The sequence below is a fragment of the Giraffa tippelskirchi genome, chromosome 5, assembly GCF_054371585.1.
Source record: "Giraffa tippelskirchi isolate mGirTip1 chromosome 5, T2T-mGirTip1v1.2.pri, whole genome shotgun sequence".
Lineage (NCBI taxonomy): Eukaryota > Metazoa > Chordata > Mammalia > Artiodactyla > Giraffidae > Giraffa > Giraffa tippelskirchi.
In genome coordinates, this window is record NC_137279.1 from 83441403 (window position 1) to 83457748 (window position 16346).

Sequence of the window (16346 nt, forward strand, 5' to 3'; positions counted from 1 at the left end):
TGCAGACCAGAACATTCTAATGAGATGTTTAAAGAAGAGTGAATACCCCTGCATAGAATGTATGGTAGTAAATGACTCAGACATCATGTGATGGGAACAGCAAAATAGATATACGAGACAAACTAAATGTGTGAACCCCAAGAGACTATCTCAAAGTATTAAGTCAAGCGTACTTATTAAAATCTCTGAAAGGAGAATTTAGAGGTCTCCTTATCAAAACCAATCAATTTACCTCTGTCCAACTTAAATAGACACATGACTACAAACCCTCAGACAAGCCCATCTTATAAACAGCAAAACACATTGTGTTTTGAAAATAAAAAGAAAAACCCAAAGTAGCATCAATGATAAAAAAGACATTCAAATACATAAATCAACCCGTCCAAAACCTAGAGAATAAAAAGAAAACCCCAATGTAGGGAAAGCACATATAAAAATGGAGAACCATTCCCCCAAATCAAAGAAAACACTAACCAGCTGAGTTGGGAGTTGAGGGTGAGTTAGCTTGGCTTCCATGGGCTGACACATTGGTAGCAGTGACAGCTGTTTTGGCAGCATAAATATTGGCTTCCTCTTGAAATTTACCTATGTTCTTCTTGTACCGGATTCGTTTATTTCCAAACCAGTTTGATACCTAGAAAGATTTAAGAGAAGATGAGAAAGTTACTATTTCCTCCTGCATAAACATCACAGAAGGAAGAGCTTATGAGAGAGTTGAAGAGATGGGCTTCATTTCATTAGTCTTATCCTAACTCTGATTTCTCAACATCAATTATAAGATCTGAAGAAAGGGCTTGGGGAGGAACAACTATATAAAAATGAGATTCTCTTGCTTAGTATAACACAATCTAGGAAAACCATTGTGACAAAGATTTTTCTATGGAGGAACTGCTCATTTAACTAGGACTGTTTTACTTTAGGGCAAGCATTTTAAATCTGCTTACCTTGTAAATATGACTAAAAAAACTTAGCATTTCAGGAGAAATGCCTGTTACTTACCAATGCTAAAGCTGACTCTAGGCAATCAAAATACACAGACCTTTAAATATCCATATAAATCTATATCAACATATGGGTGCTTTCATGGATGGATTAATTTCCCATTTTTATTAGTTAAGTAACTTTAATATGGACTAGGTTCTTAGCTGCACTGTACTACTGACCTTAGGATCAATATAATTCAATCCAATAAATTTCACTAAGTATTTTGTGTGAAGCTTGGTGTTATCTTCATAAGGAAAATCTGAAGCATAGCACTGATTATTCCTTTGCATTTCAGGCTTTAAATGTTAATGCCGAAACACAAAATAAACCTAATTTACTTTCACTTGTTAATTTATTTTCTTCACATGGCTCACAGTGGCTGTCCTGGCTTGATTCTTACCCATTCCCTTTATACCAAGACCTCTGCCAGAGACATGTGGAAACACAGTGAAATTCAAGTTTTATTCCCATGATTCCTGCTTTAGGAAGAGTTTCATACTCCATATTCCAGATGTGATTTCAAACTAAAATGTTGTGATTTTACACAATTACAAATCAAACCATGAATTTGATGAGGAAAAGAAAAGTTGGTAACACATGTACCACAGCTTTAGATGTAACTTAATTTATCCCAACAATAGCAGATAAAGAAAATTCTTGCAAAACTACACTTATTTTTAAAATGTATTAGCTAAATTTTAAATCTTATAGGGCTATTCCCTAATAGACCTAAACAGCTTATACTATAGCAGAAATGACAAGCCTCTGTTGTAAAAATCAAACCATATCATTGTAATATTAGTAAACAAGAGAAAAAAAATTCAGAAAAAGGTTTACTTATTGTAAATGCTGGTGCCTACAGTAAGAGTCAAACTAGAAGAGGAAAGGCGCTTCTGAGTCCATTTAAGGACTGCTGCCTATCTAATTCCATTCTCGAACTTATATGTTTTTCTTGATGTAATTTTCACTATTCATAGGAATCAATCATAATCATGTTTTTTTTTTACTTTTAAGTGGAACAGAGAGGAAAAGAGGTAGGGAGAGTTTTTTTCTGAGGCAACTGGATGAGCTGGAAGAAAGTGGGAAAGATGAAGATAGTTCAGAATGACTTTTGAGGATGAAAGGAAATGCCTGTGGTCAGTTACATGAGAGGAAGGTGAGAAGGGAAAGGGTGGAGAACGGACCATTCCTAGATGATTACCTTCTACAGGAGAACAGATCCTCATATATAGGGAAGATGCTGGGTCAATGGATCTAGATTTGGACAAGAATGGTTAGAAACCTAGATAATACCAACCACCTGAATTTAGACCACTGATGTTCTACTTTCCTAGGGTTGCCAAGACTAGAAACGACCTTTAGCTGGGTCCAAGTACCTGAGGAAGGGCCAAGTTGAAAAGGATAAGGCAATCCTTTCTGCCTTATCTGAAAGGAGGTTTTCAAGGCTGCTGCAAAATCACCCACAGCATGCTGGGGAGACCCTGGCAATCTCTTCATTGCAGATCCTCTGTGTGGAGTTCTTTATTCTGACTAGACCCAATTCTGCTTAACTAAACACAGGCTGAAGGAATTAGCACCTGGTGGGGAGTAGCAGAAGCCAGTATTCAATTCAAGGAAGTATAGATGCTCACAAAACAGCATCTAATTCTTTTGGAAAATGTTAAGTGAATTTTCTTACTGAAGTAGGCCTCTTCTCTCCAATTCCCCCTCACCCTCACCCTTTTTGTAAATATCAGTACATCTAATTCTTTTGCACAGGACATAATTCTGAGGAAAACTTTCTCTGAGAGATTTCAGAACTATCACCAGTGGTCTCAACTTGAGACTGGTGGTGGCATTTGAGGTTGAGATCAAATAAGAAGTATGGAAGGATTCTCTGAGCAGACAAAATGTAGATGGGAATTCCCTGGTTCAGTGGTTAGAACTCCTCGCTTTCACTGTCAAGGGCCCTGGTTCAATCTCTGCTTGGGGAACTAAGATTCCTCAAGCCACATGGTGTAGCCAAAAAAAAAAAAGTAGATACATATTAAACTTGCCTCCTTTTCTACTTCATATTAATGCTGAAGACTCCAGGTCCATAAAAATTTTATGTCATGTATCTTTCCATGTCAACAGGCACCTGTTATGGTTATTGCTCTTAGGGGAAAGGGGACACTCAGTGACATTTTGTGCAATCATTCCAGTGCAATCATAGTGACATGTTAGAATTCCTACACTCCATCAGTTACAGAGTGACGGCATCCAGAGAGGACATTTAAGTCCTTTTCATTTAAACGTTCCATTCACTGACTCTTAAAAAGTTCCTGAGTTGGGCAAAGAAAAATGGGCCACGGAATTGACTCTGTTTGAGAAAAATGACATGAGAAGTGCTGGTAGCTCTCCAAGTCAATGTAGAAATCCTTGTCTATTTGAAGAAAGGGAGAGCACAGAGGGAGGAGCTCCAGCCCTGCTTTAACTATACTCTACTTGGTCTTCTACTTCTGCTGGTTTTTCCAAGTTACTTCCCTGGAGACTATCTTATACACACCATGAGCTGACCTTGCCATTTTAAGGCTTTAATTGATGGAACTTATAAGGCATGAAAGTTCAAGAAAGCCAGGCTTCCGAGACCCTGCCCTGTAACACCACTATGGCCAGGCTCTGGGCTGAGTCCTCTGAGGATGTCTTACCTGGGACACTGTGATGCCGCATTTCTTGGCTAACTCCTCTTTGGCTTCCTCACTGGGGTAAGGGTTGCTGAGATGGGAATAGAAATATTCATTCAGGATTTCCGTCGCTTGCTTGTTGAAATTTCGTCTCTTCCGCCTTCATAAAGAGCAAGGAAATCACAATGACAATGGAAAAAAAAAGTTCATAACGAATATATATAAAAAGGGAGAGGAGAGGATCTACATTTGGGAGAAGATATGTTTTTGAGTGAATGAGAGGAGATGTGTCCTAAGGGGCTGGATGCTGAAAGCATTTCTTAAGGTGTTTGTTGTACACCTCATTGTGCTCACTGTGGGGATGTTGAGCATAACAGTCACACGTATTTATACAGAGTGCTGAGCAGCATGAAGTTTCAAAATCCACCATCTTGGTTTTAAGCCCTAGACAAACTGAACACCAGCTGGGTGATTCGGAATGCCTCTCCAAACCTTAGCTTCTTCAAATGACAGTCAAAAGAGTCAAACCAACCTCATGGAGTGAGAGGCAGGGAGAAATGAGGTCATATTAATATATAGACAGGACTCAGCACAGTGTCTAGTACAGGACAAATGCTAGGACTTCCCGAGGATTCTTCCTACCAGGCCCCAGGCCTTGGATCTGATCCTTCAAAGCCATCAATACAAATTACTCATTTTTCACAACTAGTGAGGTAGCTACGGTTATTCCCATTTACCAATGAAGAGCTGAGTTTTAAAGTTTCTCAGCTAGTATGTTACAGAGCTAAAATATTAATTCAAGTCTGCCTGAGTACAAAACCCAGCCTCTTTTTATATACAAATTGCCTCCTGGCAACTACACAGAGACTCTGCAGCCATAAGTTAAAAATAAGTTATCATTTTCTCTCTATTCTATTCGCATGTAAGTGCATGCAACATTTTTAAAAGGCTTGGGGAAGAGGGGCAGGAATGGATGGAAATTAACCCCCTGACTGCTTGACCTTCCTTAAAAGGAGAGAAACAGTACTTCTTATGCAGGAACAGCTGCTAAATGGTGAAACACAAGCCCAGAGAAATCTTTTTAACATTCAGGTTGCTAAAAGGAAGAAAACCACTCTTGAATAAAAGCATTTTTATGCGTTAAAAAAAAAAGTGCTAATTGAACTAATTTAAAGTGAGAATCACTTTATGGCCTCTTCCCAGCTAAGGTCTGGGGATAGCTGGGGTTTGCTTAGGGATGCTGGACTCCTTGCAGATGTCTGCTGGCCCTCCTTGAGGGGGCAGGGCCTCTATCTTTAAATTAGCTCCATTAGCAATTTTGCCTTTTTGCTTTTATCAAAACCTTTTCCTTATGGGAAAAAAAAAATTTCCAGAACATCCCTGGTTATGCCAGGATATCAAGTTTTCCAATTTAAGCCAACAGAAAGCACTGATTGCCTTGCTAGACAGAAAATTCAGCTAATATTGTATTTTCAGGGTCCCACTTGGATTAATTAACACAATAAAGTGTCTGATTTTACCGGATGAACACCATCTGTCCATAGGTATTAACCACATCTGTCCAGATTATGCCAAGCCCAAGTCACTCTTCCAAATCATGCTGAGTTTCTAGGTCACCCAGCATCAGAAATTGGGCAGATTAGATTAAAAGGCCCAACTAAAAAGGAGATATGTATTAAAAGCTCTTGCATGATGGGAATTTGAGGAAGGTAGCCAACTGGCTAACCCAGTCTCCAGGCTAGTCTTTAGATAACCTCTGGCTTCCTCTTGGCCTCAAGAAAACAGTTGTTTTAGGCCTGGGGATGTGGCCCCTGAAAGCTCCTCTAATTGGGAGTTGTTTGCATTAGCATTACAGTGTATTTCTTGGGACTCTTCCAATTGAACTCACAGGAAGCCTCTCTGGAATGAGTTGGGGTGCTGGGATTGCACAGACAGCTGTTCCTGACTCCCTGGTGACGTGCAATCTTCCTTGAGGTGGTCTCATCTACTCTGATGGCCGCACTGATAATCTCTTGCAGGGGCTGTCTCAATCCAGGGCTTTTGAAACCCCAGAATTAGGAGTTTACAGAATTTCAAGAAACCCAGAGACAATAATATACTTCTGACAATAAGGTTATTTGAACTAAGATGCCTGGTTTCTTTGCTCTGGCTGGAAGTGTTTTTAGCTCGGTGAGTTAACACTCATTATTTCAAGCCAACCAAAAGCTTTGATTGTTTGGTATCCAGTAAGTGTAAGAAATGTGGAAGTCGATGAAATTTTAGGAATGAAAGCTTTGGAATCACAGTGATTCAAGAATGAGGAGTGGAGGCACCACAGACCATCAAACGCGTTATCTCTGCCCAAATGCCTCTCCTAAGAGCCAATGTCCCATTTACCACCGGTCCATTTGCCACTGCATATCCCAGGCACTTCCAACAAACTGTTTCTAAGATGAGTATCACATTTCACTCAAACCAACTTCACTTTCTTTTTTCCCCACATTATATAATAATACCACCATAGATACAAAGTTCATTATATTTGCTAATTTGCTCATCCATTCAATTATTTGTTCATTCCTTAACTATTTGAGTACCTAACACACACCAGAACCTGGGAGTGATTCTCAATTCCCCTCACTCTCTTCTCTTCACTGGATGATTGGCCCCAGAGCAAGTCTTACCAGTTCTATTTTTCAAATCTATCCCTTTTGTTCCATCCTCAGTGTCACTGCTTTTTGTGAAATGGGTTTAGAGGAACTATGGTCTATTGTATAATGGTCTTACTAAAGTTGTCCAACAGCACTTTCTACAATGAGGAAAATAAATGTTCTCTGTTCTCTTATTGGAGTAGCCAGCAGCTGCTACTGAGTGGCTGAAATAAGATGTGTAAAACTGGAGAGCTAAATTTTTCAATTTTGTTTACTTACATTTTAATTAATATAGATTAAAAATCAAGAAGCCACAGACTAGACAGTACAACTGTAGGCTGACACTTTCCTGAAATCGTGCCCAAATAGCTCTCCTGGAAGGAGAGCCTGGACTCTCAGCCATAGGGCACACCATCGTGTGCCTTAAATGTCCTCAGAACCTCCTTCTTTAATCTATTCCATCATATACCAATGTTTATCTGAACATACTTCTCTCCAAATATTTGAGTAAAATAGGGAAGGTATTTTATACTTATTCTGTATTTCCCCAGTTTGAGAAGCACAAGCCTCAGCTAATCCTTAAGAAAATCACTACAGGAATTCCTCTAAACCATGGATCTGATCATGAAAATAATAATAATGATATCAGTAATAATGTACTATATTTCTACTAACATACCATAGTGATCCTTATTATATTATAGCTGAATTATGGTGTGAATACTATGCTCCAGATACTATATTGTAAATATGTTATCTTATTTATTACTGTGTATAGAATTATTCCCAGTTTGGAGACCCAAAAACTGAGTCTTAGGAAGGATAAGCCATTTATCCCGGATCACAGATGTAGTCAGGGTTATAGCAAGAATCTGAACCCAAGCAGTGTAATTTGAGAACTTTCACCTTTTCCTTCCTTAAACAGCTCCGAGTTTCTGCTGTTTCACAGGACAATCCGCAGTCTTTGCTGGCACAGTTAAGGCCTTTCAGGGGATCAAGCCCATCCCCAGTGTCTCATTTCCCTCCAGTCCTACACATGCTCTTCCTAATTTCATCTGGCTTCATCATATGCTCCTCTATTCCCCAAAGACACACACGGCGTTCATGCTCCCATGCCTTTTCATACCACAGTGTGTATTTCTGTCCCACAGCATTTGCCACAAGTTTACATGTGTCTTCCCAACTAAACAGTAAATCCTCAAGGGGAGGAGCCGTGTTTCACATGTATTTGAAACCCTGGTGCCCAACACATACTAAGCATCCCGGTCAGTAGTGCCTGTTGAAGTTGAATTATGTTGTTTACTTTGCTTCTGTGATTCCTTCTATTTGTTAACTGTCATAGTCCTCTGAGATTCTGCACTGTCTGCCTCTCCCCAGTTCTCCATTCTCTCTTCCCTTCGGGTGAATTTGGCAGTTGTACTTCCTGTGATCATGTGCAGTTTTATGCTCAGTTATAAGAGCACTTGTCCCAGGAGATTATGAGTTCTTGAAGGTGGGACCCACATTTACGTGTATTCTTTTCATCTTTGTTATTCCAGAGGCTAATACAGCATTTGGAAGAATTAAAAACTCAATTATAGAAGTAAATAAATCTAAATATAGTGGCAGTTCAGCCAGATCATATTGGATGTCCTTTCCTTTCTTGCAATCCTCTTTTTTAATCATTTTCTATAACCTTAACTAGAACGGTGGAGTGCAGAGGTATATTTCCAACCATGTGCTTGCTGCTTTCTCCAGCAAGATGTTATTTTTTAAAAAAACAAAGTTAAAATTATTGTATTGCTTGAAAAATCATTAAGGTTTACAAGTTCTATCTCAAAGACTTATCACAGCACTATGCTTGATATAAAGCATGCAATAATAAAAGTTGACTGAATGAATGAGTAGAATTTTTAAGTTAAACTTTTCTTGCACAGTTAAATCAACATAAGGAAGAAAAGAAGGATATGACTCCAGTGGACAAAACCTGGCCTAAGTTCTCAGCTGGGGAGTATGGAAGGCAGACTCCTAAGAAGATCTGTACGATTCCACTCTGGGGTACTCCCCCTGCCTTGAACGTGTGTGTTGGGGGACAGTGAAAATGGTAGGATATCATTCCTATGATTAAGTTATTAATCAGCTGACTTTGTGTTAATGAAATGGGAGATTAGGTTAAGGCCTTAAAATGGTGACATTATCCAGGAAGAACCCGGAGAAGGCAATGGCACCCCACTCCAGTACTCTTGCCTGGAAAATCCCATGGCTGGAGGAGCCTGGTAGGCTACAGTCCATGGGGTCGCTAAGAGTCGGACATGACTGAGCGACTTCACTTTCACTTTTCACTGTCATGCATTGGAGAAGGAAATGGCAACCCACTCCAGTGTTCTTGCCTGGAGAATCCCAGGGATGGGGGAGCCTGGTGGGCTGCCGTCTATGGGGTCGCACAGAATCGGACACGACTGAAGTGACTTAGCAGCAGCAGCAGCAGCATCCAGGAAGAAAGGAAGCAGCCAAGCTGTAAGCCCTATCAATGGGAAGGGTGGCTTCTAAGAGCTGGGGACATCCATCCTACTATCACAAGGAACTGAATTCTGCCCCCATGGGAATGAGCCTCAGCTGTGAGCACGGCCTCAGCTGAGCCCTGGATTACAGCTTTGTGAGACTAGAGCAGAGGATCCAGGTTAACCTGCTGTTCCTGAACAACAGAAACTGAGACAACTTTGTGTTGGTCTAAGCTGCTAAATTTGTGGTAATCTGTTCTTCAAGAGCAGAAAATACAAGGAATGTTACACAACAAAAGAGTAACATTCAATTCTGCATACCCATTATATTACGAAGACTAATCCTGTTACTAAATCAAGTCTCCTTTGTATACCATTTGTTTTCCATGAAATCTTTTCTTAATGAAGCCCTGCCTATCAGATGCATGGAATAGAGCAGCACGTAAATATCAAAAGCGAGTATTTCTTTCTTACTAAAGTGTGTTTAACTAGCTTTCCCAATAATAGACAGCACTAGAAGCAATGATATTAACTACTTTGATCATGAGGTCCAGGCAAACATTCATTTTTGAGCTGGAAAAACCATTTGCTCATGCCTGTGTTGGCATCTGGGGTCATATTCTTTCAGCGATACTAAATACACCCTCAAAATAAATGCTAATAACAATGACAGTTGGTTAATTGATTTAGTTTTGAACCTTGACTCAGAGGCAATGATTCAAAGGTTGCAACCAAAGCAGGAAAAAGATCCTTTCTTATGATGATTGTCCTTCTGGTGCCAACTAGAACAATCTAGGCAAAAGCTGATGGAAGTGAAAGGAACTGGGTACAAAGCGTGCCTAGTTTCATGTCTTTTGGAGTGTGACCTTCAACTAGGCACAGCTGAATTACTGAAGGAAGAAATCCTATGAGAAAATGATTCTGCTCCTCCTTTCTCTCTGATTTCTTCTTTCTTGAAAAGAACCCAGTCTGGGCCCAACTTTTTTTTTTCCCCCAATATCTGCCAACATAAATGCCAACACCAGCATTTTAACAAGCGGAGTTACCATGGGGGGATGTAAACAACACATGCAGAGTGGTGGCTGCCACAACACAGGGGACAGACCCAGACACAGGCCACCAGTCACTTGCACTTCATACCGTGGGGAGCAGCCAGCTTTAAAGAAGCCAGGCTGGCAGCGGGCCACAGGGCAAGGGAGACACCCGGGGCAGGGGTGTCCTGCTTCAGCAGGCCTGCGCCTTCCTTCTCGCATCACTGTGCTCAGCTGGGAAAAGCTCTCTTCACTTGTACTTTCTTTTGACTTTATGTATTTCTATTAGCCCAGAGATACAGTTTGCTGGCTGACATTCCTATTTCATATTCCACATGATCCAAAACACAATGAATGAAAGGGAGTTTAGGAGGTGCCAGGAAGCTTTAAAGAGGTCTGTGAACCATAAAGACCACAGTTGTAAAGACAGAGAAAAGTATAGGTAATGGAGCTGAATAGTATATGATTTCTAGGGTGGAAAAAAAATGAAAAAGCGGAGAATCTATGTGTCTGATTGAAAAGGAACTAAACTACAGATCATTAAATGGTATATGACCATGACATAGCTAGTGTTTTTATAATAAAAACCATATACTGGGATTATATTCAGGAATTCAAACAATGAATGATGAAATCTGCATTTATAGAAAATGACTAATTTGAGCTCTGGATCACAAAGGATATCCATACACTGAAAACTCATGTATTAGATCATTTATCAACACCACTTTCTAGAGTAGATGAAAGATATGACTAGCACTATCTTACAGGCTGGATAACAGAAGCCAAAGAAATCAAAGGGGTTTGCACAAATCCACCAGTGTAGACAGTAATGGGACTAAGACTATCTGTTCCACAGTCTTAGTTTTTGTCCTAAAGCACTTTTCTATCCATGGTTTCAACTGGATTCTTTGAACTCACAACTTAGGTCACAAGCTAGTGTCAGAAAATTTTAAATCTTGATTGAAAATCTGGCCCATATGAGACCAGTCCTTTGCCCCTCTACACCCAAGGGACCACGTCTTCTTCATTTTTGTGCCCCTAAAACTCAGCCCAAAGTATGACACATGGTAATCTAGTTATAAATATTCGTTGAAACTAACTAGGTGCCCTCTCTGCCAACATAAAGTGTGGCAGAGATTCCCAGCTCTCAACTGGAACCATCTTTCTTGAAGAAAAGATGTCATTGCAATATCTGGTTAGCCCTCTATGGGCTTATAGTTACAACCTATTCCTGTGAAAGAGGCCACTCATGGTATGAAAACAAAAAGTCCTGCTTCTTCTGTCCCTGTAGCTAAATCATCCTCATTTCTCATGCAGAGTGAGTAGTGGTGGCCATAAAAAATATCCCATCCCCACATTTTCCTGGAGTTGTATAAAACCCATGGTTATCCACCGTTGCAGCCTTCCTTTCCCTGACCTTTCACAGGCTACTACTTGGCTCAGCCTTGAACACAGTGACAATGGAGCCTCTGGAGAGGGCCAGCCTTAGATTCTAACCCTGAATCAGTGGCTCTCCCAAAGGACAGTCCTCTCCTGGGGACTCACCGTGCATCCAGAAACCGGGAACGCAGGATCATGACGGCCTCACACGTGCTCTGCTTGAGCTGCATCTGGATGGAGCTGAACTTGCGGTGGATGATACTGACCATCCGCTCAATCTCCTTTGGGGAAATAGGCCTGGTCCGGCTTTGCTCTCGCAGGAGATTCATCACATGGGTGGTGAACTCATTACATGCCTGGAACAGAGGAGGATAGACATGGGGCATGGTAAGGGTCCTTGCTGTGAGGCTGTGTAGGTCTTTCTAGAGATGTGTACAGGTAAAGAAACTGGGCTAGCCTGTGGCATTTTGTCAAAAAAAAAATAAAAATAAAAAATGCCCAGAAACCCCTTTCAGCACATTTGATTATAATTTCCATCACTATGTGGATTTTTTTAAAGGGGAGAAGAAAATTTACAATAGTTTTTCGAAATCAATTTATTATGAAAGATGAGAACATGTCTGTTAGTATAAAACTTCACAAGCCTGCACTCCCATGTTAACAGCTAAAGAGAGTCTGAAGTCAAATACAGCATTAACTTTCTGCTTTGCCCTTATTTCTGTTATGCTAAAGCTTCCAAATATTCAATTTGGCATAAAGAGTCCAAAAAATGGAATCACTGAGTTAAAAGCTCTGATGACTCTTCTGTGAGATTCTCATTAATCTACTTCTAGCTGTAACATAAGAACTCCCTCCTATGCTGGTCTTCTGAAGATCCTCTATGTCTATAACACAAAGGGAATCTGTATAGAAAAAAATTCAAAACATGATTTAGAGGATTTAGGAAATACCTCTGCAGAGAGAAAACTATCAGCTCTAGAAGTGAAATTGGATATCATTTTTCCCACCTCCTTATCTTACAGATGGGAAAACTGTGCCCCAAGAGATGAAGGCCCACAGCAAAAAACAGCCTGAACCCTCCCTAAACCAGGCCAGGGGGTCTGTTCTTTCCCAGACTCTGAACTTGCTCCTTGGAACACCACTGCCCTTTCTTTTAGTTACTATTACTTATCATTATAGTCTGGTTTTCTTAAGGAACATTCAGTAAAACATCTACTCACACTTAACTCACAGCAGTGTTGGAAAACTGTGTAAAATTTGTTAGCAAGAAAGGCAAGCTGATGCTCTGAAGGTTGAAGAACTACGGACTCAAAGTGTCCAACTTAATACCGCAGAATCATGTTCATTAATGCTAAAACTGCATTGCTATTGTTTTTTACAACACAAAGCTCTTCACAGCTGTCAGTTATGCAGTAACAGTAACACATTCACTGTTCATTTCTCCAAGAAATCCTTCAAGGTTTGCTGGCCAAAGGTTCGCCCACATCCACTGGGCTGTGTCTACACTGGGGGCTGGGAAACCTGGTTTTTGACCCTGTCTCCATGAGTATGTGGGCAATTGCTTTCACTACTCAGTGCCTTGTTTTATTCGTCCAAGAGTGGATTTAATCATTCCTGCCCCTTTAGCAAGGCCAGCCATCCTCACACTCCTTGTATGGTGACCTGTGGATGGAGTAAATCACTCACATGAACAGGGCAGCAGGCTAAGAGCACGGACTGCCTGTGTTCACACCCTGCCCAGGAACTCACTTCACTGTGGGGCTTTGGTTAGTCATGTAAGATCCCTGTGTCTTCTCTTTCCTATCTGAAATGAGGAGGACAGTACCTCAAAGAATGTGGTAAGGACAAGACGAGTTACTGTGTGTCTGGCCATATAGTGTGTCCTTATTATCTTTTTAAAGTATAGGTAACTCAGAAACCCAGCATATGATCACAATGGGGCAAACCTCTCCAGGCTTCAGTTTCCGTCGTGGTACAAATAAAGGAAGTCACAAACAGCTTCTTTCTACTCTGCAGGTATATATATGCTGAAGATAAAATCCACAGAAGATCAGGTCCATAGAGCATTTTGCCCTTACTATGAAAATTGCTATATAAACACAAGATCTTATTATAAGCTTCATCTCTCCCCAACCTAAACAGTCCCTTCACCCCCAAGCTGTACAACAAAGGGAGGAAAACAAAGCCTGGCAGCGAGTTGGCTGGAAGTCTATGAGGCCTCGGAGAGGGGTGGCGGGGAGGTATGCTGCAAGCATCTCCCGCTGGGCTGCAGGCCCTACCCACCCCCCCAACTTGGTGGGGGTTCAAACTGAGGAGGGGCTGGACGTGAAGGAGGTATTGTCAGGTGCACACCCTATCTGCTGGGAAGCCACAGTACTCAGCTAATAATAATGTGTTTCATTACGGTGAATAAAAAAACTCACAATATCTGGTGTTTATTCAGGGCATTGGATCCTGGGCCCCTTTCTGCTCTGCCCTAAACAGACAGTGGAGTCTTTTCACCCACTACTGAGGTGGAGCAGGGCAGCTGCTCAACAGCTGCTTGGGAACACACAACAGACAGGAACTCCAAGTCCATTTAGATGGGTAGAACACAACGATCCAGATTCTTCCAGGACCAGAACTACCCAGGCCTCCTCCTCAGTTCCCCAAGCTCAGCACCTTCAGAAGCTGCACTACTTCGGTGAGGCCAGGTTCTCCCGATGGAATGGGGAGTAGGAGTGATTAACTAATTAAATAGAACCCTCGCAGGCTGAAGGTTTCTGTGACAGAGGAGACTGTTGAAGACTGTCCTAAAGACAGTCACCTTCTGGAGCTACCCCTCCAGCTGCCTCTGGAGACATTCCGGGTTCCAGGGCAAGGGCACTTCGAGGAGCAGCCGACCCGAGAGAAGCTCTTCGCAAATCTTGCTTAGTATAAGCAATTTAATCCTAGAATTGAAGCTTCCTTCCTGCACTCCCTTCAGCTCATCTTCATCTCTAAATCTTTCAAACTGGATTTGGCTGCCAATTTCAGCAAGGAATATGACTGGGATCTTAAGACTTCCTTGGCTGTGAAAGGACTACTTAACCCATCCCAGTTCAGCCTTGGAGACTAAGCTTTGTCAATGTCCTGGCAGCATTACTTACAAAAACTGAAGAACTCTGCAAAGCTACAAGAGTATCTTTTTCTGTTTTTTTGAATAGCACTTGGAAGAAAATTCAGTTTTCTGATATCCTGGTTTTATCTACCAAAATATGCCAGCTTTTTTTTTAGCTAGCTCTTAAATACTTCAGCTACCAACATGATCGGCTGAAAAGGTGTTTACCAACCCTTTTTAGTGAAGAATACAATTTCCTTCCTTTCTTTCTAATGAAAGTCACTAGAAGCCTTCTTTATCTAATAACCTCAGGGTGAAATAATGGCTGATTCGGGTCTATTTGGCAGGGTTGGGGGGAGCACACGATGAGTGGGAGGGGTGAGGAGGGTTATGGTAGTTAATTACTGGAGAGCTAATTGATCCTCTGGTTATCTGTCATCACCAAACTAAAAACAAAACAAACCAAAACAACAGAATCCACTCTTAACTAGTCAATCCGGTAACCATCTAGGTACTATTAAAAGAGACTGACATTTTTAGTAAGGTTTCCTATTTTTCAAAAAGGTCCCGTGAGGAATGCTTACAGAAAAAAATGAAGAAGATCTATCTTTCAGACTTACTAGCTAGAAGGTTAATTGCATAATTTCCTCACAATCTGCCATTTACTCTAATTAACAATACAACTAATATTAATAAATTATTAAGCACACAGTGTGTTAAACAGTATTCAGTTCCTACCCAGAAAATGCCCAAAGAAATAAGAAAATAATTTCTTAGTACTTCTTAAGAATAATAAATACATACTACTACTACTACTACTACATTGACCTAACTTGATCCCACAAAGAGACTGAACTAGACCTGCCTGTGACTGTCTGAGGGTCTCCTACGGAGGCGTGGGTCGATACTGGCCTGCCACAGGGACGGGACACTGGCAGCAGCAGTTGTGGGAGATGCATGTTGACATAAATCCTCCAGGAGGTCGCCATTAACCCTACCATGGAGCCTGTACACTTAAGGACTGGGTCACCTCAGACCAAACAAGTAACAGAGAGGGAGTACAGCCCCACCCACCAGCAAAATGGATAGAGTTTAAGTTCCCAATTTCCAGTATTGTTATTATTCAGAATATGTAGGTATCTAGAAGTTTCTCAAGCAGAGTATTTTTATCACTAGTCTCTCTCAGAGAGCATCAATCTATTCCATGAAAGTACCAGAGAGAACAGGCCGGTTACTTCATTGTCTACAGACATCCACATTCATTCCATATTAAGTGGAGCTGAGTGTTGTTCCAACAAGAGCCTTGGGCTAAAGGTCCAAATCAAGATTCCAGGGTAATCTGTCCCTCCTTGGATGTGTGACCCAGATATATCATCTAACCTCTCTGACCTCCATTTCCTCACCTGTATCAAAATGGAGACGACGACAGCCATAAAAGTGCTGGAACAAGTGCAGTTAGGTTGATAAAAGTGCTTTAGACATTTTGGAAGAAGATGGAAGAGTAACAAGGGGGAGTTATATCAAGAAGACAGTCTGTTCTTTGTTGCTGGCAACCTGAGGTACAAAGAAAGCTAGTTTTTAACACCATCCAGCCTAATATCCATCTTAGTTGTAGGTTTGGGAGGAAGCCACACTCTTTGTGCCCCTGGAGTTTGGGATGAGTTAACCTGGATACCAGGTCTAGATAGGTTGTTATGCCAGAGACCAAGCTAGGTGGTGAAGGTACAATAGGAAAAGCACGGGTAGGAAGAACCCAAGTGGCTAGCTAGGGACCTTTGTAGGAAATGTCCCCTGAGTCTCCCTAAACTATCCCCTTGGATGGGGCAGGCTGTGAACTCTAACATGATGGCCCAGGAGGGGAAATTGTCATGGATCAGCCAGCTTACCTGAGCTGAGCCTCTCCTGGGATCTGATAAAGTGTCTACAAGAGTCTACATCATGATAAGAATGCTTGTTCTTCCCTGAGAGAGTCGAGGGTGATGATCCACAGGTTCTTACCATAAAATGACTTTTGTTTTGCTCCCCTTGATACCTCCCTACACCTGTCTTGTGGCTGAAATTCACCACACTTGGCTTCCAGCTTCATAGTAATCTTTTCCCTCATAAAAGAAGAG

At 41.3% G+C, this 16346-nt stretch overlaps 1 protein-coding gene across 9 annotated transcripts in view; it reads right to left on the reverse strand.

Annotated features, from left to right (window-relative positions):
- The window catches only part of PBX1 (PBX homeobox 1), a 329982-nt gene that overhangs the window by 79680 nt on the left and 233956 nt on the right, over positions 1 to 16346 (reverse strand). For all 9 annotated transcript variants that reach the window (XM_081494032.1, XM_081494035.1, XM_081494029.1 and 6 more), the window contains 3 exons: positions 11319 to 11509; positions 3654 to 3789; positions 475 to 634 (listed from right to left, as the gene is read on the reverse strand). In XM_081494032.1, the coding sequence (XP_081350158.1) occupies positions 475 to 634; positions 3654 to 3789; positions 11319 to 11509 (487 nt within the window). The remainder of the gene's footprint in view (positions 1 to 474; positions 635 to 3653; positions 3790 to 11318; positions 11510 to 16346) is intronic.